General features: G+C 41.9%; 2 protein-coding genes across 9 annotated transcripts in view; one reads left to right on the forward strand and one right to left on the reverse strand.

Moving 5' to 3' along the window:
* The window catches only part of LOC110285497 (complement C5-like), a 16,315-nt gene extending 14,263 nt beyond the window's left edge, over window positions 1–2,052 (reverse strand). For 3 of the 4 annotated variants that reach the window (XM_021151718.2, XM_021151709.2, XM_029474144.1), the window contains exon 1: window positions 1,921–2,051. In XM_021151718.2, coding sequence (XP_021007377.1) covers window positions 1,921–2,009 — 89 coding nt within the window. In that variant the 5' untranslated portion in view covers window positions 2,010–2,051. Of the gene's footprint in view, window positions 1–1,920 lie in introns of all 4 variants that reach the window. The other variant, XM_029474145.1, reaches the window with a different exon arrangement.
* Window positions 2,053–12,304: 10,252 nt separating this feature from the next.
* Window positions 12,305–26,793, forward strand: part of Cntrl (centriolin) — a 68,783-nt gene continuing 54,294 nt past the window's right edge. For 3 of the 5 annotated variants that reach the window (XM_021183767.2, XM_029474141.1, XM_021183758.2), the window contains exons 1-7: window positions 12,305–12,454; window positions 14,434–14,681; window positions 16,226–16,356; window positions 19,193–19,323; window positions 20,588–20,729; window positions 22,506–22,692; window positions 24,534–24,727. In XM_021183767.2, coding sequence (XP_021039426.1) covers window positions 14,465–14,681; window positions 16,226–16,356; window positions 19,193–19,323; window positions 20,588–20,729; window positions 22,506–22,692; window positions 24,534–24,727 — 1,002 coding nt within the window. In that variant the 5' untranslated portion in view covers window positions 12,305–12,454; window positions 14,434–14,464. Of the gene's footprint in view, window positions 12,455–14,433; window positions 14,682–16,225; window positions 16,357–19,192; window positions 19,324–20,587; window positions 20,730–22,505; window positions 22,693–24,533; window positions 24,728–25,980; window positions 26,000–26,793 lie in introns of those variants that run through there. The other 2 variants (XM_029474142.1, XM_029474143.1) reach the window with 2 other exon arrangements.

The raw sequence follows: 26,793 nt of genomic DNA on the forward strand, positions 1-26,793 counted from the left end.
GTTAGTAATAGTGGGTTTACAGTTAAGAAGTTAGTAATAGTTTACAGTTAAGAAGTTAGTAATAGTGAGTTTACAGTTAAGAAGTTAGTAATAGTGGGTCACTGGCCTACTCTACTTGAAGAGGACTAAATAAGGCCATAAAGCATAACGTTTCATATGCTGATGTAAACACAAAAACAAGGTTGACTAGAACATGTAAGTGGGTCACTGTTCTCCAATGAATAAAATATCAAATGGGCACTGGCCATGGGACACCAGCTCTGTCTTCTGATGGCTGTGTGCGGTTAAGTCCCTGGCCTGTTCTGTCACCTTTTTCTGTGGTGAGCTAAATAAGGGCATGGTATAAAACATTAGCATGCTACCACTTAAGAAAGAATGGCACTCACTAACCGTCGTTGACATGAAAGATCTTCAAAATGAGTTTACATCGGTGGGTAAATACAGATGATACGACACAGATGAGCCTGAGGACTACGCACAAGCTAAAGGACAGAGTCCTGAGTGTGAGCTAATCTGCAGTAGCTCAGCATGTGACTTGATATGAGTTTTTCTGTGTCTCAGGCTCTGACAGGAATTTATAGAACTCTTTCACTCCCTGCAGGAAGTCGGAGATGTCCCAGGCTTGGCTATTATTCCTATGCTACATGTAGGCAAAAGTAATTTAATCAAGGCCAGATGGTTTATAAGTGAATGAGGCAGGATTTTACTCCAGTGTCTAAGTCTATAAGTAGGGTCAAGGTTACGAGTCTTCCTCAACTCCTCAGTTTTGTTTTGCATGGAATTTATACAAGAGATCCTCTTGGCTCTTCCTCCCGAGGGCTGGGATCAAAGGCGTGTGCTACCACCCCCAGCCATTCCTGGTTTTGAAATATAAAATTTAAATTGTATGATTTTCTTAATAATCTTATTAAGTGGGCACTTAGAAAACAACAACAACAACAACAACAACAAATCACAACAGCATCTGACCTGGAGAGAGACTACACAGAAGAGAATTACGTATGAACCCCAGAGGACTCAGACACTGAGTCATTTAGGTGTCCCAACAGATAGGAGTGCACCCATCACCCAAGCTGAGAATTATTGCAGGCAACTGCCAACACTATAATATTTTTAAGTTATACTGTTGTATTTTAATTTATAACTTAAATGATACAAGTTCGAGGAAAGCTCTTCTGCCTGTCACACCCTCACTTCGGGCCACTGAGTAAGAGCTCAATGGGCAGTTATTGACCCAAGCAATTTATCCATGAAGTGATTGATTCCCACATTGCTCATGAGATGCTTTGTCACTGTTTCCGAAAAAGTGAGGAGCTGCCTTCCAGTAAGGGCCACCTCGACACTGTACAAAGAATTCAGAATATTTCTCTGCATGTACCATGGGAGCCCGGGTTCTGACCTGAGTTCCCTCAATACTGCTTGTTCGCTTGTTTGTTTTTGAAGAGAGAAAGAGGATCTGAAGTTAGACGGGGGAGGATCTAGGAGAAATTGGGGAAGGTGAAAAATTATGGTCAAAACAATTTTTTGAAATGTAAAATAAACTAAGTAAAAAGAGAGCTGGTTCCCCCAAGTAACCGTGGCTTAACTGTAACAAAAAACACAATGAAACTAAGAACCAAACATAAATGAACAAAACAAAAACAACAATGTGTGTGTGTGTGTGCATGCACACTTGGGCATGTAGTCTTGGTTAAGATTTGGTTGAGTAGGATTGTGAGTAATAGCTCTGTCCTTCTTACCGGCAGCGGTGGTCCAAACAGCTGCCGTAGGTTAGCCACTCACTGACTCTAACTAGGCAGGACTTTCTCATTCAGATGTGTGTCTCAGAGGAACCAAAACGGTCAGATTCACACAGTCTAAAGGACGTCAATCCTCACAGCTCGCACACACCACACAACAAAGATGCTTGGCTTCACTTACGTTTGTTCCTGTCCCCAACTTTGCTCAAGGAAGATCAGAAACAGAAGTGTTCCCCAAAAGCCCATAGCTTGAGACGGTATCAAAACCATATATGTCACCTCTTTGAAGCTACTTTACATTTAAGTAAAAGAGAACCTGAAATTTGGGGATTAACTAGGTCATGTTAATTATTAACACAAGGAAAAAGGATCACCACATAAGGCGACTGAAATCGGAACAGAAACAACCATTTGAACCCCGGGAACACAGGCAGCAGGTATTGTGTAGGAATTTGCATCAGGACACTTACTTCAATTAACGAAGAATGAGGACTCAGCCATGGGAGCCTGGCCCTGTGAAGACAGGCTCAGTGCTAGAAGGCAGGAGTCTCATTGCCTTTGGCTTTCTCTTAAGGTCATTGGCTCTGATGCTCTGGCACTGCTCAGCATGTGACTTGATATGAAATACTTGTAACAAATACCTGAAACAATTTAGAGGAGGAGAGAGAATGATGTTACTCACGGAGTCTGGGGTCTCAGCTCATGGCCACTTGTCCTCACTGCTTCTGGCCCAGTCACAGTGAGCCACACAGGAACAGTGGGTAGCATGCTTTGGAGCACCCTCTCCTTGTAACTTACAGGTGAGCCGATGACAGACAAAGACCAGATCTCTCAAAGGCATGTCTCTGGTCATCTACTTCTATAAATAAGCCCATCTCTTAAGTCCTTGCCACCTCCCAGTAAGGCCATCAAACTCTGACCCCATAGTGGAATCACCCATTGATAGGCCGGAGCACTCACAGTCCAGTTGCTCCCATGAAAGAACTGGTCTTTGCTAGTTTTTAGATTCTTCTTTTTCCACCCTTTATTTTTCCCCCATTCCCGGTTTCACCCTGTAACACTACATAGGAGAGATACAAGGAGATAGGGGAGAGAGAAATTAGAAAAAAAAAAATCACTGAATCTAATTTATTTCCTTTTGTTTCTTCTTTGACCATGCCTGCTAACAAACGGCAACCAACCTGACTCTAGAGGTCCTCACATTTATGTACCCTCTGAAAAGTTCCCAGAATTCTGAATGTCACACAATTGCAGAAACTATCTGTAGCTGGCAAAACCATGTTTCTGCTAGAACACGAGGCAAATGATAGTCAGCTGCTGTGGACAGTCCGAAGCAGCCCCATATCCCACATCTGGGATTAAAATGAAAACACATTCTTATATTTCTGTGTTTTTATAGAAACCAAAATTCCAAAATTGTTGCTACACACAACAGCTGCAAAGAAGCCTTTAACATGTAAGTGTCTGTGGATGCTGCAGCTTCAAACCTGACATCTTAGTTTGGGTTTTACTGCTGTGAATAGACACCATGACCAAAGCAACTCTTATAAAGGCAAACATTTAATTGGGGCTGGCTTACAGGTTCTGAAGTTCATCCCATTATCATCATGGTGGGAAGCATGGCGGTATTCAGGCAGATATGGGACTGTAGGAGCCAAAAGGTCTACAGCTTGATCCAAAGGCAGACAGGAGAAGGCTGATTTCCAGGCAACCAAGAGGAGGGTCTCAAAGTCCACCCCCAGAGTGACACACTTCCTCTAACAAGGTCACATCTCTTCTAATAAGGCTACACCTCCTAATAGTGCCACTTCCCATAGGCCAAGCATATTCAAACCACCACACCTTAATAATATCCGATGGGATCTACTTAGTTCTAATAGTGACAGAAACCCACGTATATTTGCTTTCGTGCTGACACGATTTGAGGATGGGTCTGAATTGGACAAGGCTCACAAGGCGATCCCTCTTAGAGAACACCTGAGTGATAGCATCCTTGGTCCTGGAAATAGTCTACGAACAACCGATATCTTCCATGGAGGAACAAGGAATGCTTCATCAATTGTCAGCCCAGAGAAGGGGCAATGCCCCTACCATGTCACCTTAGTGATGCTGGCATTACTAAGTAACCCAGAAGTTTAGTCTTTAGCAGGGAATGCACATGCTCCCGGACCCACCCTGGGAATCTGCATTCATTCAGACACAATGTATTTCATTTAAAAAATGTATCCCTTTCAATGGATTTAAATAGCTTTCATGTAAGAACTGAAGATGAAGATTCCTGTAACAACTGACACTAGTTATTTATATGTAAATAAAACCACAGGCAAATATATTGGGAAATAAATGTATATGTAGATAAATATACATCTTACCTTTAAGATTTTTTAATTAAATCTACTTTCATAATGTTTTATATTCAGGAGAAAGTGTTTTAGTTATGTATTTCTTTATTACTATTCTTTCTATCTCTCTATATATTTGCTATTTGCAAGAAAACAAATGTCTCTAAACATATTAGTATAAACTGCCAGTGCTTGTCAATGCTGTGTCAGCACTATTTAATTTGCATTCCTAACATATTCCTTAAGAATTTGTGCATACAAAAAATGTGTTTTAACCATTTTCACACCATACTCCACCCTTTCAGGCCCTCCTAGACAAGTTCCCTATGCTCTATTGCACATTCTTATTTTATATATATTACATATATTGCACATACATTAATACAACATATATCATACTGGGCCTAATTTGTGCTTTCCATATATGTATAGGTGTGGGAATATCCACCAAAGCCTGGTCAACCTATCAGGGGCCACACCAGTTAAGAAGCTGACAATTCTTCCCTGGCAGCCACCAGCTGTCAAGGCAGCTCAGCTACAGCTTACCAACACGTTTATACTTGTTAGAGGGATAAAGGAGGGCAGAGCAGAATTTGATGTGCAAATTTCTCTGAAGGTGTCTCTTACATGTGTCCCGGAAGAGATGTAAACCGACCAATTATGTCTTGACCACCCAGTGCATTATCTCAGAAGGACATCTGTAAAGTAGTTCAGCTGGGTTGTGAAAGATGAATCTAATTTAAATGGAGAGCTTCTGGCATCATTTGGGCAAAATTCAAAATCATGTAAGTAAAAACCACAATGTTAGGCTTCCTTTAAAGGTGTCTGTGATGTGCTGGTCTCAAGCTGTTAGCCAGAGGAGGATAATTTACACCGTTTGCTCGTTTTGTGTGCGAGTTTGTGCAAGGACTCACAGCATCACAGGGAGAGAAGCAAACGCAGTGGCAAACACTGGAGCCAAAACAACTCTGCAGGTCAAATTTCACACTGTTCCCAGAGCTTGTGTAACTTAGCACACAAACCTTTAGCATCCTCAAATATTGCAACTTTCAAAGTTCTTTTTTTCAACTTGGGTCAAACAGAAGAAAAATAGCTCAGGTAAAGTCAATGTCTCTGGACAGCAGCACTCCTGCCGGGGAGGGGGAATGATTGGTTGGTGGGCGTTTGCTATGGACAGCTGTCCTGGGCACAGCAGGCTGTTGGGAAAATCTGGCCTCCACACAATAGATGTCAGTAGAACCTTCGGAGCAATAAAATCACCCACCCATACTGCCAAAGGCTCCTGAGGGAGAAGGGAGGGCAGAGGACCCTTGTTGAAAATCTCTGGGTTGGTGTGTGCATAGCTTAGAATTTGTGGAGAATGAAGCCTGTGTCCCTATTAAATGTACAGAACCCAGTAGGCTCTTCATGGGAGCTGTTTGAAGTTTCCATTGAAAATCCTCACCACCACATACATCCTTTACCTGTATATCAGTGGGTCTCAACCTGAGGGTCGTGACCTCTTTGGGGGTTGAAGGTCATAGGGGTCTCTTAAGATCATCGGAAAACAGATAATTACATTGCAGTTCATAACAGATGTGAAATTATAGTTATGAAATAGCAACGAAGATAATTCTATGGTTGGGGGTTACCACACCATGAGGAACTGCATTAAAGGGAAAGTTGAGAACCTCTGCTGTACATGCAGAAGTCATCACTTCAACTACCATTGCTCTATTGATGACATCTCCATCTCCATCTAAATCCACATCTCCATTAAAAGCCTCACTTTCCAATGTTGGAGTAGATATTCTCTATCTATATTCATTGAGCAGTCATATCCAATTGAGTGCATTTGACCAGAATATTCTAATACTAACACACTTTCACTTAACTTCCCGGGCCTTTCTCTTAAATACCACGATTGTAACTGCTTTACACAAAGTCACCACTGGTATATCTAATTAGCATGTGAAATTTAGTGTGCTCAAAACTGGTGTTTCAAAGACCTTCCCTACTGTATTACTGATGTCTGGGGAAGACCAGCAACATTGAAGATAATGACATATAGTATCAAATATTCATCCAAACCCTAATGTGTATACATATATATGTATGTGTGTATACATATATATACATACATATACATATACATATACATATATAGTGTGTATGTGTGAATGTGTGTGTGTGAGTGTGTATGTTTACATGCATGCTGGAAGCCTCAGAGATCAGAAGAGTCCCCAGGAACTAGAATTTCAGGCAGTTGTGGGCTGCCATGTGTTACTGAGAACTGAACCTGGGCCTCTACAAGATCAGTATGTATTCTTAACAGCTGATCATTCCCCCAAATTCTATTTTTAATTTGAAAATAGCACATCCATTTCATTAGTGTGCAGACATAGTGGATTCCTGGGTGAGGGGCTCCTCTTAATCCTGACTCAGAGTTAAGATTGAAAAACTGAAGAAACTGTGATATAAAATGACAAGTTCTCCCCTCAAGCTATTTCTGTCAAACATTCTATTGAAGAGATGACGAAAGTAACTAATACAGAAACCTTTTAAAGCTACCATGGAAAATATAGTGATCTGGATGAAAACCACCCTTATAGGCTCATAGTTTGAATACTTGGTCCCCAGTTGGTGAAACTGTTTGGGAAGGCTTAGGAAGTGTGGCCTTGTGGGAAATGTGCCACAAGGGTGTGCTTTGAAGTTTCTAAAGCCCTCAGCATTTCCAGTTAGCTCTCTCTTTGTGCTTCGTGGCTGTATTTCAAGATGTGACTTCACTGCTATAGTTCCATCACATGCCTGCCTGCCTCCTCCCATGCTCCTGGCCTTGATGGTCATGGACTCATCCACAGAAACTGCCCTCAATAAACTCTTACTTGTATAAGTTGCCTTGGTCATTGGTGTCTTATCCCAGCAAAGGAAAAGTAACTACAACAGAAGCCAAGAGAAGAGAACATTTCAACAAGAAAAAAAAAAATGTAGAGAATAATGCCCAAAATTGTTGAATTAACTTATGAGTATTTTAGTTGTTGTAGACTTGTCCTGCCACGCTTAGATTTTTGCTCTACTCTAGGATGATCCCTCTTTAAGTAGCAAGATGTCCCCTAGCTCTCTGGTTTCCAATTTGGATAAAGATGATGAGAGAGAGAGAGAGAGAGAGAGTAAGATGTCAGAAGATAGGTGGAGAGAGGTCAGGCTGTGCTTCCCTTTTCCTCCCTGTGGGGTCAGTGCTTAGCAGTGTCCCTCTCACAGATACCACTGTCCCAGAGTTCCAGTATCAGCTCTTCCTTCCCCTTTACTCCAGAGATAATTAGGGGCCTTTATCTGGTTCCTAGTCTGTGAGTGATTTATCATCGCTTTAATTCCTTAACCTTGACCATATTTCTGTGGGTTTTTTTTCCTTTACTAAACTATCTGTAGTAAATTTGAACCATTTAGAATAAATGTCCAGCAAAGCTAAAGCTATAGAGACCCAAACTAGGTAGCAATGACATGGAATGGGGGGCTGAGAATGGAGACCAAATTCAAACAAGCATGAGGAAACCAGCCACAGCGACGGTTCTTCACTTTAAAACTATTGACTCAGTGTATTTAAAACAGGTAAATTTTATAGATGTGACTTATGCCTTCATATATGTGCTTTCAAAACCACAAGGGGTTCTCCTCAGATGCTGGCACTAAAATCTCAGGGTCAGCTGGATAAACACAAATGCATCCCTTCTCTCTATGGCCTCTTCAGTGTCAGTCCTAAGAGCGCCTTTATAAAAAGGGCAGAATGTTCAAACTATCAGCTCCCCGGGTTGTTCTAGCTATAGGAAAGAGCTTCATAGAGCAGGAGCTACAGCCCATGATTTGTATACTTTGGAGGAATTGAGTTTTTCAGGCATTCAAGGAGTAGTTGAGAAATTACTTTAGACATGCAGGACTTGAGGTATCGCTTACATATCATTACACCGTGGGGTCAGGAAGGATATGTCACCAAGACAGGCTAATAAGAAGGATTTGGCTCTCCCTCTCCACGGCCCACTGTAAAGTCTTTCTCTCTTGCTATAAGTCACGGACAATCTATAGGGTGGTGTTTTGAGGCCAAGTAGATGTGATTTCATCAAGAATATTTCATGCACTTTTTAAAAAAAATTTACTCACTGTCTGCAGTTGTCTGAGGGATGATATAATTGTGTGGGCCAACCTGCTCAGCAACTTGGGATTCTTTGACATCGGCCTCTTGAATTGAGTTCCAGGCATATGCTACCACAGTCAAATGCATGCAAGGGTTTTACCATTGGCTGGGGATCTTTCTTGGAATCAGAAATACTATACTGAGAGCTGAAAAAAAAAAAAAGATGTATTCCTAATTGGTCATTTTCTCTATATTAACTGGCTAGCATTCTTCTGAAAATAGAAGCAGTGGGGACACTTTCTTTATAGAGTGACCCATATAGGCGACTTAGAAGATCTTTAAAATTAGACACCACGTTTCAGGTGCATGGAGCTGGACATAAGCAAGTAGCACTTGCTTATGGTCTTCAGTGTTTGGGGGCTATGCCCTTTCACTCACATGAGAGACTCACTCTGACCTTAGGAAAGTGAATAATGAATCTGGCTTTAGGGGGTACAGTTCAGAGACAGAGGTGTTCCAGATAGAGTTCCAGATAGAGTGCAGGGCTGTCTCGAGCTGCATCTGAGTGTTTAAGCCTGGCCCTGGCTTTCTTCAGAGGCAGGCTGCACATCACAAACCTCAGCACAGCATAAAGCCTAGGATAGTGCGGGTGGGTGGAGGCAGGGTGTTTGTGTGTGTTGGTTTTGGTTTTTTTGTTTTTTTTTTTAATAATTTTTTAAAATTTATTATATGTAAGTACACTGTAGCTGTCTTCAGACACTCCAGAAGAGGGAGTCAGATCTCATTAGGGATGGTTGTGAGCCACCATGTGGTTGCTGGGATTTGAACTCAGGACCTTCGGAAGAGCAGTCGAGTGCTCTTACCCACTGAGCCATCTCACCAGCCCCTGGTTTTGTTTTTTATGACACTCTGGACATCAAAGGTCTTCACGTTCTGAAGCCAAACGCATTCCTGCGTTCACTACTGTCTCAAAAGGGAAGCCTGAAATCCTACTACCCTACCTCCCCACCCTATTCTTCGGCATTTTTAACTACCGTACCATCTCTTTGAGAGTCAATATGGTATCTAAATTCATTCCTAGAGCATACTCACAGAATACTTACATGCTAGTGTTATTTTGTATCCACATATTAACAAGATGAATACAGAACAAGAAAACAGGAACAACAACGAAAACCCAGTTAATTGAGGGAAGATAGTAAAAGCAGTCTGTGAAGTTTGATGTTTTATAAATGGCAGCAGGCGATCTGATATTTTCGTCTAGAATCAGATCATTTTCTCAGGTCTACACTCGCAAGCCTCTAGGAGAGGATTTATATTTATCATGGAAAATATTTTTGTTTGTAAACTGTACCTTTACTCTGTGAGACTTGAGGGTAAAAAGCAGAAATGAGCAAGTCACGCAAAAATCTCAGCATGGATGGGGAATCACAGCCTCGAGCCTAGCTGCAGAGGTATTGGCAATGGATGGATGTTAGAAGACTCAGCTTTCGTCAGGGATGAGGCCCCCGAGAGTCTACCCATGCTCCAGTAGACAACCCTAACGCCCACACGCATACAGACAGCACTAAATAAACTCAGTGGCTTTACAGAAAAACAAAACAAGACATTAATCTGGGAAGGAAAAGTGTGACGGTGAACTGGGCAGGAAATGAGGGGGTTGTGTTTTGATCAAAAACTACTCCATAGCTGAGTGGTGGTGGTGCACAACTTTAATCCCAGCACCCAGGAGGCAGAGACAGGTGGATCTCTGTGAATCCGAGGCCAGCCTGGTATACACAGCTAGTTCCAGAACAGCTAAGGCTACACAAAGAAATCTTGTCTCAAAAAAACAAAAAACAAAAAAACCCAATGGGATAAACAGACAGATAGACAGACAGGCAGATAAAAAATACCCTACACGAATGTATGAGATTTCCAAATAACAGAACAAGCTTTATTTCAAAATATAGCCATAATTTAGTCAATTTTTAAAGTCACACTAGGAAGTCACAGTAATGGCAATGGTGGAAGCTGACCGTCTCTGCCTAAGTTCCTCTGATTCTCTTTTAAAGGTGATGCTCAGAGTAATTAGTGTGGATTGTGTAAGAGAATCGAGGAAGAGCAACCTCAATAGCTTTGCTAGGGTTTGGACAAAAGATCTTGAAAAAACTATGTCACTGTGCCCTGACTCATCTTCCAACCCTGGAGACAAGTCACAGCCAGAAGCCAGATGGCCTTCCCATCTCCCCAGCTAATATCTATATTATAATCTAAATGTAATCCAGAAAAATGACAACTCATACCAGGGAATAAATTAGCATGGAATGCGAGCTGCCCTCACTCTTTTGTATATTTACTCTTGTCGGGGGTGCCTCTTCCAGTGTGCTAAGACGGACTGTTAATAATCATGGCAAGTATCTAAGGCTGGAGGTACAACCAAGATTTTCACCATGCAAGACCCAGAGAAGGTTACTGTATCTGTATAAAGGAGGAAAATAGGGCAACATGAAAGCAGAGAAAAATGAGTGTTCCGAGAGAGACCCCTGGATTTTGTGTGTGCTTTTTGATGACTACTGACTGGACTGATGAATTGACTCTGGCACAGTGTAATCTGACGACGGACGAACTCATCTGAACGCCATCACAGATTAGGGTAAACAATCATGAGTTTGTGCAATTAATCCAAGTCTCTGGCTGAAAGACAAGTACCAAAGACCAGAATCTCACCAAGGTACACTGAACTAATACCTAACACCTGAACTTTGCCTGAAAATAGGTCCAAAGTCCTTTCAAGGTTAAATAGATCTTTGCATAGAGTTTGCTTTCCAACAGCAAAGAATTGTGCTGCAAAGTTTCGAGGGGGAAAGAGAGGATCATGCTCATCAGATCCAAATAGTGCCTCCTGCTGGAAATGATCAGAACTTCCCATTAGGTCAAAGGACCTCAGCTTCTACAAACAGGCTTCATGCTGCTTAAAAGGTTCCTCTCCATATTTAGCGTCACCACACCAGACGTTTGCATAATTCGTACTGAACTGCATTTGTGCATTACTTATGTTTTCTTCAAACCGCCCTGAATTACTTAATGGCCAGCTCATTGCCAACTTTCCTAATCCTTCCTGGGGTTTGTACAAGCTGTTCTCTTTGCCAAGCAAACACCTTCCCTTGGTTAAACTCTTCTTTCAGAGTTAAGATGAAAGAAGTCTTGCTTAATGATAAAAATTAGAACATACGAAGAACTTATCAGCTACTGTTCTAAGTCATTAAGGTTAACTGCTGGAAATGGGGACGATTACATGAGAGTAGAAATTGAGGCAGAAAGGAAATTTGTAAAAGTGTTAGAAAAATGAGCCAGGAAGTTTGTGGTAAAGAAAGGGAACGTTAATGCCTGACTGGAGAATAAGATAGTTAAGAAAGATGATGGAGAGGGTGCAGAGATGGCTCAGTGCTTAATAAGAGCATATTACCGCTCTTCCAGAGGACCCAGGTTTCCAGGTTCGATTCCTCTACCCAAATAGCAGCTCACAAAGGTCTGTACCTGCAGTTATATGGGATCTGATGCCCTCTTCTGGCCTCCGCAAGCACATGGTGCAGACAATTAGGAAATACAGTAGAAGGCTGCTCTTTGGGGCATGATCTGCTCAAGTCTCTGTAAATGCTTGCTTTAGTTCTTTTGTACTAACATAAGGGGCACTCTTGGATTGTGAATCCTAGGATCATATAGCTCAAGAGAATGGTCACTGGAGCCCAAGCAGTCTTGAGGTGCAGCCACGTCCGGTTCGATCAGTTCCCAAGCATGACAATTTGCCTCGGAAATAGTCGCGTAAAGGATAGTGTGCATCGAGACACAGGAGAGCTCAAAGCCTGCCTTCCATCATCCCAAGGTCGAATGCAGTGAACATCTCCATACTGGTTCCTCCGGTTGTTGCCTTAGGGAGAGGAACGTAAGCCTTCCCCCATTGCTTCAGTGGAAAATCTCTCCTCACAGACTCGGCGCCCAGAAGGCTGACCACAGCCCGCCAGGTTCATACCTGGAAGCCTCGCACCCCAAATTGAGCGCGCGCAGAGGCGGCAAGGGTGGCGGGAAGCGCCTCCGCCCCGTCCCGCCCACTAGTCCGTGTCGGGGGCGTGGCGATCCCAAGCCCCGCCCACACCAAGCTGGCCCTCTCGGCAACCGGCACAACACAACAAAATGGCTGCTGTGCTGTCGGTCTCCTGAGGGGAAGTATCCCGGCGTCTCCGCCTCGCCCCTCCCGCTAGGCCGTTCCTTCCCGTGCTGAGGCGGTGAGTGTCCTTCGGCGTCTGGACCGAGCTGGGGTGGCGGGCGGCAAAGGCCGGAAAGCCCCGGTCCAGCGTGAGGTGTGCCGGCTCCGGACGCATTCGGGGCGGGGGAGTGTGCTTGGAAAGGGGATTGGACGGGAAGGAGGAGGGCCGGGGCCGGCGTGGGCAGGGGAGGGGAGGGCAGGGGAGGAGAGGCGTGCACAGCGGAGGACTGGGCGTTGCTGAGTCGCAAAGTTGGGGTGCGGCGCTTTGAAGGATGAGGTTCCCGCAGAGAGGAAGAGTGCCGGGGTGTGTCACCGTCTGCGGGATAACTGCGATGGAGATGGGCTGGCGGTCCTGAGGGCTCTGCTGTTTAACCTCAGTTCTGTGACTCTGAGCTTGTTCCTTTTTTCTTTTTTGAAGCGTGTGTGGATGATGGGGGCGGGAGGGACATACCGTGATGCGCATATGGAGGGCAAAGGACAACTTTGTGGAATCGGGTTTTCTCCACTTTTCCGTGGGCTACAGATACAGAACTTAGACCATCAAATTAGCACAGAAAATGCCCTTACCCACCGAGCCATCTCACTGGGGCTCTGGGCATGTCCCTTAACCACTTCCTAGATGTCTTAGTTGAGGTTTCCATTGCTGTGGTAAGACATTGTGACAGAAAGCAACTCCGGGAGGAAAGGGTTTATTTGGCCCCCATGTCCCTGGTTGCAGTGCATCCTATATCATTAGACAATTCAATTATTTTGTATCCTACATCATAGTCTTCTCTTAAAAACTCTGAAATTATAAACCATCTAGAATTATTGTTATCAAATCCTCATTAAATTATTATGAGGTCCTATGTTACTTCCCCTGATTAGCAAATTATTACTTCTAAGTAATGATTCCTATAGAATTAGGAAAGTATTCAGTGGATTCCAGAAACCTGGATCACTCAAAGATTAAGTGACGGTTCCACACCCCTGCTTCCCTCCCTGAGTTGCCATAGCTCTCGTGAAGTCTGCATGTAGAAACACACACTATCTCATAGGCTGACCATCTCAGTGAATCAGGGTTCTGAGAATGGACAGCACTTATGGACAGAAATAGAATCTGCAAGACAGCTTCGTTGGTTGCAGATCAGCATTCATCTTATTTGAAGATGGTCTGATACCACAGTAACCCTGTGGTTAAGTAAAGCTTTACTGAGACTCAGCTAGTTTTTTAAAAAGTATATTGTTAAACTGGGCTTTCAGTTTCGTTTTGTACACGAAGGTAGTATTTGGCTATAGGGAAACTCAAGGCCAAAGGAAAGCAGCCTCAGGCCAAATTCAACTTACATAAAGATTTGTATGCAACATTCTATTACAATATCCTTTTCTGATACCAACTTGTCATTGGATTGAAAGCTACTTAATATACAATCTCACTAAATATTTTTTTTCTAAAAATTAGCTGTACATTTGAGAGCTGAGGGTACACATTAGGTTGCCCAAGGTGATGTTCAAAGGGAACAAAAAGGAATTGTGGAGGAGCGCTGACATTTAGGGGAAGTAGAGGAACATGAGCCAGCAAAGGAGGCCATGGAGTAGCCAGGACAGGGGAATGTCAGTAGAGCATGGTGTACCAGACCAGCTTCTGGGAGGACAGAGTGCTTACAAGTGTTGGTTGTCAAATATTCCTGTATGTGGCCTTATATGGAAAGGACCTGTTTTCACAAAAGAGTTTTCACAAAACTATTTTGTGAAAAGTTTGAGCTGATAAACTGAGAAAAGAAGTAACTAGTGACACTCTGAGCTGAGCATGTGTCAGTGACAGGCCTCCCAGGTCTCTTCCCTGTGGAGGCTGATCAGAGGCTAAGGGAGCACTGCTCCATAAGCTTGGAGAAGTGTGGGCAGAGTCTCCATAGCCTTCCCATTGACAGCAAATGATCTGATAGCTCTAGAGAGAATGTAACACTCTCAGTAGCTGTGGGGACTTAGCCTTGTTAAATACCTTGGAAACTCTTACAGGTTTTGATGGCCACCTGGTTTTATTCTTGCAATGAAGAAAGGTTCTGAAGGAAAGCTCTCCAAAGCAAAGATGCCGCTGTCATCTCATTTTCCTGGGCCGTCATCTCTTAGGTCCAGCATGCGATCTAGGTCCCTTTCACCTTTAATTGGATCTGAGACTCAGCCTTTACATCCTGGCGGACAGTGGCCTGCACAGGCTGAGCTGACAGATGAAAGCACCGTGCCTTTGGAGCCCCAGCAACATAAAGGTACTGCTAAAACTGTGTCTTGTCTCACATGTAAGTCGAGAAGGGAAATACTGAGCTTAAATGTGGAATCTAGATATACCCCTCCCGCATCCCACCCCCTGTCCCCAAACCACCTTGTATTGCTGCTTTAATTGTTAGAAATTGTGGAAGAATGGAGAAGGGACTACTTTTGGATGAAGGTAAAGGTGTCTGAAGGGATTAGCGGGGGAAAGTTTCTAGGAGAGGAAGTTGGATTTCTTGTAGAGTTGATTTAAGCTCTTACTAGAAGTTTTCCACCTCCTCCTCAGCCGAGAGTGGAGTGCTTTCAAGGTAAAAGTTTGATCTAAGTGTGCTAGCCGTGCTTGGGCTCTTCAGGCTGCTGATCTGTAAGGGCATTGCCCTCCACTTACAGAACATGCACAGGTCCCACCGGCATTTTTAAAGTTTTTTTTTTTTTATTTTTTATTGCTGCCCTTCTAGTTTGCCTTCAGAAATGCTTTATACTTTGCTAGGTCGTGAGATTCTTATCAGCCTCTGCTGACCTGAGTACCTGACGGTTTTCTGTTAACACACTTTCAGCATGCAGTTTAGACTCTGCTGTACAGCTTCACTGTCTCTTGGTCCCTGGTTGATTCTGAATTGATTGTTATTCTAGAATGTTGGTTTTGTCAAGAGACTATTTTGTCTTTATAAAATGCAATATGATCGCATTTTCTACAAAGGCCATAAAGGAATGTCTGTTGTCTACCAAGTTGATACCCTATGTCCATAAAATGTTATGTTACTTTCTATTTCATAAAGCAACAAGTAATAAAATAGAGCTTTGAAACAAACCTCAGTGATGCATGTGGTTGAAAGTTTGATCTACAGGACCCGTGGTGGAAGGCAAGAGCTGATTCTCAGAACTGATGTTCTGACCTCCATATTTTGTTCCACGTGTACCTGCACATGAACACATGTTACCCCCACCCCCAAATAAAACAAAATACCAATTTTAAATGTATCTGCTTGAGTTGAAATTTTGGAATTTGTACCATATTCGTTGTAGGATATTGAGCAAATGATTTAAAATATTTATTTATTTTTATGTATGAGTGCTTTGCCTGGATATCTATGTACTACTTGTGTGCCTGGTGTTCTTGGAGACCAGTAGAGGGTCTTCTTACCACTGGAGTGACAGATGTTTGTGAACTGCTGTGTGGGTACTGGAATCCAACCTATGTCCTCTTCAAGAGCAGCCAGTGCTCTTAACCATCGAGCCACCTCTCATGATCAAATAATTTTTCATAAATATGAACATTAATAATTTTTCTTCAAAGGTTTATACAAATTACATATTTAAATGTAAAACATTTACTACAAAGCCCAAAGTGATAGACTGTGTTCATTATGGTAATGAGATGATATAAAGTGACATATTAAGGTACTGTGATTACAGCCAGCCAGATACCATCTGTTTATCTGCCTGGATTAAAGTTGCCTTATGTATAGTGTAAAAATGACTTCTATTTGGTGATTGATATTCATATCTTCCTATTGATAATGAACTTGTTTCTGGATTTCAGGAGCTGATTCATATGTAGGAGTCCGGTATATTACAGAGGCCCTCATCAAAAAACTCACTAAACAGGACAATTTGGCCTTGGTGAAGTCTCTGAATCTTTCACTTTCTAAAGATGGCGGCAAGAAATTTAGGGTAGGTTTCAAGCAGTTTCTAAACATAAACATTGATTTCACTTTCTTATGTCTTAAGCCTGCCAGAATTTTTTTTTAGGATTTTTTTTCCTTTAACATACACATGAGTGCAGATATTTTTGGAGGCCAGAGGCATTGGATCCCTTGGAGCTAGGGCTATTAATGTTTGAAAACTACCCAACTTGAGTGCTAGGAATTGAACTCAGGTCCTCAGCAACAATTGTGGAGGCTCTTAACTGCTGAGCCATCTCTCCAGCACCCAGTTAGCAAATATCACTTTTGGAAACATCAAGTTTTCATTTCATGGTATTATTATGGCAGAGAGAATGGCAACAGGCAGGCAGCAGGCAGGCAGGCAGTAGGCAGGCAGACAGGCAGGAAGGTGTGGTGGAGAGATAGCTGAGAGCTTTTCATCCTGATCCACAGGCAGCAGGCAGAGGGAGAACAAGACACATGGGCTTTTGAAGCCTCAAAGCATACCCTGATAGTGACATACCTCCTTCAAAAGGACACACCTCCTGATTGTTAGCTCATCAGTATATGAGTTAATGGGGGTCAATCTCATTCAAAGCAGACTTTTTTTTCATATTAGTTTCAATGAAAACAAAATTCTCAGGTATTTTATTTAATATAATCTCAAGCCTTTTCTTTTCTTTCTTTATTTTTTTCTTTCTTTTTCTAAAGAAATTCTCTTTGCTGTATATACAGACAGAAAGGAATAGGAGAGTCTAAGTATAGACACATTAGCTTCTTAATGGTGATTTACTGGGCAGTGTGATTCTTCCTGATTTAGTGAGACCTCAGTAAGAATGTTTTGTGTTTTGTTTGTAAGTGTTATTAGAATATATTTAGGTCTAAGTTGGACAGCTATAGAGGAAAAGGAAACTGCAGAAGTTTTAAAGTTGTAGAAATGACATATCACGTCAGGATGTAGTTGCTCTGTGGCTATTACATGCACCAGACATGTCAGTCAAAGGAGGCAGATACAGGGGGAAAATTTAGAGTTTGGCGTGAAAAGTGTCTAGGATTCAGTGTAGAAATAGGGAGAATCAGAGAGAATGGGATGGGGAGGAAAACCAACGTGAAAGTCAGAAGGATCTGTTGTGCTAGAAAATCTCCAGGAGCACGAGGCTGCAGGTAGAAACCTCAGACAGGCCAGGACAACAGTGGCACAGAGGAGCTGAAGATGACAACAGGAGGCCCAGGACTTGGCCATTTCAAAGTCTTTCCTTCTGTTTCTCAAACTCATCGACTATTTTCACAAGGATTATGTACAGTAGGGATTTTTTTAAATCTTATTTTATGTGTTCATGTTTTGCGTGCATGCATGTCTGTGTACTTATGTGCATTGCCTGGTGCCTGCAGAGGCTAGAAGAGGGCACTGGATGCCCTGGAACTAGAGTTACAGGTGGTTGTAAGCAACCATGTAGTTACTGGGCATCAAACTGTAGTCCTTTTCCAGGGCAGCAAGTGTCGAACCATCTCTCCACATCCTTGTTTGTGGTTTTTGTTACATTAGCCTGGTGTTCTTTGTTCCTGGGTGTACGCACAATTGATTCAACTGACATGTTATTAAGTTCTCTGCAGGATATACTCCCTCTGTGAGACCTTTTCTTACCAACCAGTTGAGGGTGTTATAGACAGACACCCTCTCCTCTTCGTTCAACAGATATTTATTTGGCATCTAGTCTGTGTCAGCAGTAGAGCTTAGCAGTGTAGACAACAGGCAAAATCTGCCTTGTGGTGCCTTGCATGCTGGCACAAGATGTTCCCATATTTTCTTTTGAGTTTTCACTGTCTAAAATCTTGTTGATGTTTGTATATCCAAGAAAGTCAAGACATCCTATGTCTTAATTTGCCACTACATTTTGTGTGCATATGCATTTCATATATATAGAACAGCTCCTGGCACCTAGTCCATGTTGGATAAATATTTGCTGAATGGACGATGATGGAGAGGCAATGATGTGCTAAGAGTTATTGCCTTACCAGGACAATAGCAGTAAATGGGAAAGGCAAGAAAAGCAAAGGTGGACAATTCTTGTAACTGTACTCATGACAAATGACGGAGGTAAGAGGAAGGTGCAGTAGAAACGCCGTTATAGTACAGTGCAACTTACTAAGTACAGAAGAAATGTGAACATGGTGAATATGAACTGCGCAGCAGGGAAATGACCTGGGTCACTGCCATAGGCTTCCTGCGTGGTACCACACCTATATATATTAGCCATGCAGTGCACATCTACTGTAAAGTGACTGCCTTTAAACTGAGAGGAGGGAACAGGAGGCCCTTAGATAGTGTAGTAGTCAGTTTATAAAGAGTAAGGCTTGGTCTTCATGTGGCTCCCCCATCAATTGGAGTAGGGGCTGTCCCTAACTCTGCTGCCTGCCTATGGATCCTGTTCCCCTAACTGGGCCACCTCCTCTGGCCTCAGTGGGAGAGGATGTGACTTGATGTGCTAGGTTGGGTTGATATCCAGGGGTCCTCCCTCTTATCAGAGAAGAGGTTATGTGAGGGAGGATGAGAGAAAGGGGGCTGCAATGGGGATATAAATAAATTAAATTAATGGAGGGGGGAAAAGGATAAGACAGTGGAAGGGAAGAGGGAGGGGCATAGAAAGATTGAGGTCAGGGGAATGGTGGTGAATAGCTTGAGGCTCTTACTCTAGAGGAGTTACTGGGTCAGGGAGAATACCAGCAGAGCCTTGCTACTTGTGGTCAAAGAAAGCTGTAGCAGGGATTGTCCAGGAAAGCTGTTAGGGTTTGCTGATCAAAACAGCCTCTAAAAGCGTCAAGAAGCCTGCTATATAAAGCATTTACCATTTATTTCCAATTAGTACATCGAAAATTTGGAGAAGTGTGTTAAACTTGAAGTACTAAACCTCAGCTATAATCTAATAGTGAAGATCGAGAAAGTGGACAAGCTGTTACGATTGCGTGAGCTCAACTTATCATATAACAAAATCAGGTGAGTGACCGCTCCTGTGGGTAGCGTTGCCAGGTCTTCTTTGCCAGAGATGGACTAACAGTATCTGTGCTACTGAAAGAGTGCTTTGAAGTAACAGGAGTTTTGATTCTTGCTTATTGGATTCTGGATCGTCACATCTGCCTTTATGATTCAGTATCACGTAAGTGTAGAGTAGTTTTTACTTAGCATTGCGAAAGCAGATACCTTTCATGGTACCAATGTGATCCTATTTCTGCAGTAACTTTGTGTCGTTGTTACCTGTGAGTCCTTGCCTTAGTGCGTGAGTAATTCATATGTGAGGAAAATGCTGCTTTGATCCTGAAGATATTCCAAATAATTTGATGCTGTATATTCATCCTTTTATTCTTTGCTATTGCTACTAGAAATGAGGAGTGTACGTCTCATTTCTAATTCAGATACACATACAAATATACAACTACAGGGATAAACCAATGTAGTAAAATCTAATGATGACTTAAGCTACATAGGAAACTGTAATGGGGAAATGAAGGAAGGATCAAATCTTGAAAACCTCTATGCACCGTTTCCCCAACTCAGACTTGTGACAAATGAAGAGACAACAGCCGTGGGCCTGGAGAAGTTCCAAGACAGAAATGAAATGTTAAAAAAAAACAACCCTGGCCAATCAAGGTCATAATGTCAAACATTCAAAAGAGTTGATCTAGTGAAAGTAATTTCATAGTAAAAACGAAGCTAGAGAAGCCGAGGAATATCTGTTGAGAATGGCACATGGACTAGGGTTAGACTGACAGCCGGATTGCAGAGACTGTGAAGAGCATGCCATCCGCCATGGTTTAGAGCGTGAGTGGCAAGTGCTTCATTAATTTTAAATATTTTCACTGCAGCGCATGTATCCATAAACAGTATCATTTTAGAATGTGTCACACATGCTGCTAGCACAGTGCGTCTTTGGTGATGACAATGCAATTATTGTGGACATCTGGGTAGCACCGTGGCACACAGTGGGGTCGAGTGTTGGCCATGGGCATCCTCTTCTCTCCTGTGTTATGTATAGTATAGTATCCTGCGTATAGTAAGGTGGGCTGGGTTGCTAGGCACACTCATAGAGCAGTGGTGGGTTGGGGAAATTTGACTTTGGCCATGTGCTTGTCGTTCAGGAAAAGAGTTCATGAATTATAGTTATGAGAAGTAGCCTGGTCTGCCGCGGCTCTTCACTGTAAACTGCAGCGAAAGGGCTTGCTCATTTTACTCATTATGTTGGATTTTCTTCTCTGGTTTCCAGCAAAATCGAAGGACTAGAAAACATGTGTAACCTGCAAAAGCTAAACCTAGCAGGTAATGAAATTGAGCATATTCCAGTGTGGTTCGCAAAGAAATTGAAATCTTTACGAGTCCTCAATCTGAAAGGCAATAAGATATCATCGGTAAGTTACTCAAAATAGCAAGATTACTTTTCCTAAAATTTAAGTGATTTGGACGATAAAGGTTTTGTCCATGTATATATTTTACATTGAGCACCATCCCTCTCCTGCCCACTATCCTCTCTTTTCCTGCCCCTTGCTCCTAGTCCCCTTTATCCTCCTAAAATCTTCTTTATTCAGATTTTTTATTTGTTGGGAAAATATTTAGAGTGAGATTTCTTTTGGCGTCCTTGTTTCATTGGCCATATGCCATATTCAGATATAACCTAAGATTCTTCAGTGTGTTAAACACAGACTGCACTCATGTTCTTAGGTACAGTGGTAACCTGGAATTGATCTCTCAGGGTTTTCCTGTCCATCAGTGCATTGCACTGCCTTACATCCCTGGGGCCTAGTGCCATTCTTCATAGGTAATAAGGATGCAATGGATATCTATTTAAAGTTATTCTGAGATAGGAAATTTGATTCCTATTTTTCAGATAAAGTCTTAATTTCTTTCATGTTTTGTTAGAAAATGCCTCCTGAACACCTAATACATTGGCTGTTACAACTGGGACAATCATCATATAACTTAATGACAATTGTCATAGATTAGAAAGGGAAAGTCCACAGGCCTAACTGCCCTGATATGACCCTGGAGAGTCCTTTGATTTCTATAAATTGTCTAAAATAGAGAAAATGGTTTCTAAGAGGCTCAGGTGAACGGAGAGGAATAGAACTGCTTCAGAAACTTTAGAACAATGAGTAACTAAGGCTTGTTCTTTATTCCTTCAAGTGTGAAGACAAATTAGAATACACACCATTTTTTTCATCTTATTGTTGATTATTTCCCTTATCTGTTCCTTACACGGAGGTTGTGGTGAGGCTTCTCTCTGTAAGCCAAGCATACCTCAGACTTGTAGTTCTCTTGCCTTTGTCTTCACATGTTGGCGCACAGGCATGCTCTGCCACACTCAGCAGGAATCCTTCCTTCTTATCCCATTGTTAAAAAGACCTGGGAAAGACACTCTCCCGTCTACTGCCAGATCTCCTGAGCCTCAGAGTGGAAGCCTTAGACTGTTCAGTATGTCACTGACAGCTCTCGAAACTCACGGGATTACAAGAAGATGCAGCCCTGGATTTACAGTTGACCCCAAGTATTTCTCAGAGTTCTTGATTTTTAGGTCATACCCAGTGTCTGCTAAAAAACAGGAAGACTGTTCAGTGTTGAGGATTTGTAATCATATATCATCTTCTCGTCTATATGTTTGGCATTGACATCATTAAGGGTAATATATATTTATTTGGGGGAAAATATGTACTTGTACTAGCAATTTAATTTAATTCTCCCAACCTACATAAGTTCTTTGAATAAACAAAAGTTTTCAAAGAATGTGAATATCTATATATGTTTGAATATCTATATATGTTTTTATGTTTTTTAACCATTAGTTATAACTCAGTTATCTTCATGTTTACCAAAATCCTTCATAGCAGTTCATTTTATGCATATTGATCAATATAAAATAAAGACATTGCAATATAGGCTGAGATTGAGCCCCCATTTTGTTCACTTACAGAGTCTGAGCTAAGGCAAGTCCCACCTTTGAACCTTGACAATGCATAGTACTGTCTGACACACCAGTGCTTACATGGCCCTTGGTGCCCCTTTCTCACACTGCTAATTAGGGGCTATGAGTTTCATAAATAGCTTTCTTGACATGCTAAAGGCAGTGCTGTTGATTTTTTTACTTCCTTTGTTCGTTTAATCATTCCTATACTGCTGTGGTACCATTTCAGCTCCAGGATATAAGCAAGTTGAAGCCTCTTCAAGATTTGACATCTCTAATCCTCATTGACAATCCAGTTGTGGCCCTTCCTCATTACCTCCAGTTCATCATTTTCCACCTCCGGTCCCTGGAAAGTTTGGAAGGTCAGCCAGTAACCACTCAGGATAGACAAGAGGCTTTCGAGAGATTCAGCTTGGGTAAGATGATGCTTACAAAGCAAGCAAACAGACAGAGAACACTAAACTTGAATGAGAAGGGAACTGACCTTTGAAAGTTCTGTAGAAGGATAGGGTCTGGTGAAATGGTTCAGAGGGTTAAGGCTTTTATTGCCAGACCTGAGGACCTGAGTTCAGTTCCCAGGACCCACTTGGTGGAAGGAAAGTACAAACTCCTACAAGTTGTCCTATTACCTGTATTACCTACCCCATGTCAGCTATGCATCCCTACTCACAGCCAATGAATAAAGGAACAAATATACCACACCTAACATTTAAAACAAGAAGGGTAAATTATAAACCTGATAATCCTACTAAAATGGAAATGGCACCATAAACTGGTTAATCAAGCAAGTATCTGTCGCCATATACTATGTACCGAAAGTTCCCCACCTCAAAAGTGATCTCCTGTGTGTGTGTGTGTACAGTTCGAGAAGAGGCAGAACGGTGAGCAGCCAAGAAAACAGTAATGACAAGCTAGTGAGATCAGAGTACAGGAGACAGAGTTTAAGATTTCAAGAGAGCAAGTGGTCCCCGTGGTGAATGGGCTGACATATGATTAAGTAAGATTAACACAGACATGGCTTTAGAATTACTTTAGGCCTGGCAGTGGTGGTACACACTTTTAATCCCAGCATTTGGGAGGCTGGTGGCAGGTGGATCGATAAGTTCAAAGCCAGCTTGGTCCAGGATAGCTAGCGCTATAACACAGAAACCCTGCCTCAAAAAAAAAAAAAAAAAAAAGAAAAAAAGAAAAAAAGGCTTTGGATTAGTGTTCCTGCTTAGAGAAGTTGGATAGGGATGGGAACTAATGGTAGATAAGGAATGGGAAAGAGATATTTGATCAAAGGTTTGAAATTTCTACAGCAGTCTCACACTTCCAATACTTAATAATTGTAATTCTTAAGTATTAAAGGTAAATAAAAGATCTAAGACTAAACACTCACTGAAAGCTTCAAGGAAATGGGAAGAGACAATGCAATTAAACCTCAAAGTTTTTAGTTATGAAATAGCATTCTTGAGATCAGAGGGAGAGACAAGTCAGGCCTTTATTCCTTTACTTCATAAAAACAAGGTCCAAAGAGATTAGATTTTGAGAGGGGCAGGGGAGAGCTCTCATTGATCATCTTTTGGTAGGAGGGATACTTTCTTGATCAAAAAATAGAGAGAAAATAATATGTATATGTCAGTACCTTTGTTGTCTTTGCGGGAGGAGAATTAGGGCCCTCCCTTAATGAAACGTGAAGCTCTCGCTGAGAAAGACTAGTTGGAGGATGGGAGGTTTGAGGAGAAAGGATATGAAGTGACTATTTTAGAGTGTTGAGGAATCAGCCTCTCTTTGATCTGAATTTGAAATCGGTATTAATCTACTTTTGACCTACAAAAATGGCAGTTTCACACCAGTGAGATGGCTCAATGAGGAAGGATGCTCTCTGTGCAAGCCTGATCAGAAACAGCCCATCCTGGAACCCACAGAAGGGTAGAAGAGAGCCTCTCTGAGTGTGTGTGTATGTGTGTGTGTGTGTGTGTGTGTGTGTGTGTGTGTGTGTGTGTGTGTACTCACACATGCAAACACACACACACACACACAAATAATAATTGAAGTAAAAATCCCTTCAAATTGCCATACCTTTCTTAACTCTTTAATATAGGTCAGATTCAGATTCAAGGTGGTCATCTTTTCCCCAAAACACCATGGCAGCTGATTTTGAAGTCAGTTGTGCTACACAGTTCTTAGACTTGTTTTGCCACTGTTCTGAGCATACTTGCTGTTTTCCAAGATGAGAATATAATGATATTAGCTACTTCGTTTTTATTGACAGAGGAGATAGAAAGACTGGAAAAAGACCTGGAGAAGAAGACAGTGGAAACAGAAGAGCTTAAGAGCAAACAAACAAAGTTTCTCGAGGAAATAAAGAATCAGGATAAACTAAACAAGTCATTAAAAGAAGAAGCCATGTTACAAAAACAGAGCTATGAGGAGCTAGAAAGTGACCTCAGCACAAAAAAGGAGTTGGTGAGTCTGCTATACATTGGTTTGGCTGTATTCTGTTACTGCTCTTACATGTAAAAGCACTATGTCCTGCTGTAGCATTGGAAGATGGGGTTAACAGGAACATGGACAAGGGCTTTGTGAACTGTAGGTGACTGTGATGTGCTGCTCGAAGGAGAATGTGTGAAGAACGGCATGAAGGGGAGCATAATGCCGTGCACTGGGAGGAGCTGGTCACACTGCTTAGAATATGTTTCAAAGAGCATCACGGAGAAGACTGTATAACATAACATATCCTGTGTCATGGAGACTTCTTTTCAATAGAAATGGTAACAGTAATATGTTAAAGTAAATTCCAGTGTGTGCACACACACACACACACACACACACACACACACTAAATCTTGATAAATGCTACTGTCCACTTTAAAAAGCTTATTACCAATTTATGCTTTCCACAGCAGTGAGTAAAAGGATCAAACTGGGTTTATTATTGTGAACTTACGGGGGGAAATGGAATCTTGTTAAAGTTTTATTTTTATGTTTTTGTAATTGCTGGAGAAGTGAATAGTATATATATATTTGTTGATCATTTATTTTTCTTTTGTAAATTACCCATTTCATTATTTTTTCTCTTTTTTGTATGTTTAAAAAAAGAATTCTAAGTCTCATTTTGAAAGCTTATATTTTCCTTTGTCTCTTGCAGAATATGTGATAACATCATCTTTAGTGATTTGCAGTTTTACTAAGTAATTAATTGTGCATTAAACTAGTTTTTTTTTTTTTAATAAAAGAAAAGTCATGTTGAATTAAGTTTTTTAAGGGCCATTTAAACTGTAGTTAACCCCTATCCTCACCAACGGCAAATACTAACCAACTTTGTCTGTTGGGGGTTTTTGTACATTGGTTTCTTTTTTTGTTTTATTGTTTTGCAAGCTACTTAACTTTGACCTTTTACTGTTCCTGCTTTTTAAATGGGAATATTTACCTGCCCTGCCACCCTCAGGACTGTGAGGACTTAAGACTCTGAGTGTGAAAATAACTCCGAGTAAAGCAAGCTAAGTAATGCCAGGTGGTGTTTATGCTCAGTGAAGCCATGTGTTAGAGGCAGATTGAGACAGTACTAATAACCATTCCCTTCCATGGTATGTCATCAATAGAGAGATGCTGGTAGCATCAGAGCCTAGCTCTCTCCACTGTTCTTCCGGTGACATGTCTGTTTGATTCTTTCTTCTCTGAGTCCACGTCTTGGTTTCTTACAGGTCATTTTCCACTGAGTCTTTATTCTTCTCTAAGGTAGCTCCTCCAGGGCTGAGCTGCACACTGTGTTCTGTGGGGTTGCATGATGACTTGTGTTAATATGCTTGCTTACATTTTAAGTTTTCAAACTGGCTTGCTTCTTTGAGAATGTGTTTGTGTTTGTGTGATGTGTTATAAATGACTTTGTCTACAGGAGAGTAAATTTGAATATGAGAGGAACTTAGTATTACTCTTCCTGTTAGTAATGTGTTAACTGCAGTCATCTCTTGATTATTCACAGCCAGCACGCAGCAAGCCTACTTCCTTTGACTCCTTTTTGCAGTACTTTATGCACTTGTGCCTTCGGATATTTGCTGAGGGCTTATTATCCTCTAATCCAGAGCTATGAAAAACACAAAATCATTTTGAAAAAAAGCCATGTCTGCCTTTGTTTAGCCCTATTGTCAGTTTGCTTTGGGGGAAAAACCCTAACCATAAGTGATGCTGTTGATTGTGAGTTGTCTCTGAGACTCAGGTCCTCTTGAAAATTGACTGAATACATCAGTGTGGGCAATGCACTAGACAGCAAGAGGACATTGATGGCAGCATGGGACAGCAGAGTGCTAGACTTGAACCCATGATACTAGAATTTGAACACTGCTCAGTTGGGCAAGTCGCTTAGCATCTCTGAGCAGCTTTGATGGCCTCCTAGTAGAGTAGTGATCTAGGTGAGCTGGCACATGCAGATGACCCAGCAGCTGTGCGAGAGCGCCGCTTAGTGTTCCTCCATTGGATGGATACTCAGGAGGGGACTGCATGCTAACTTATGCACGATTTGGGGCTCCTGGCCT

This window comes from Mus caroli, chromosome 2 (genome assembly GCF_900094665.2).
Source record: "Mus caroli chromosome 2, CAROLI_EIJ_v1.1, whole genome shotgun sequence".
Classification (NCBI taxonomy): domain Eukaryota; kingdom Metazoa; phylum Chordata; class Mammalia; order Rodentia; family Muridae; genus Mus; species Mus caroli.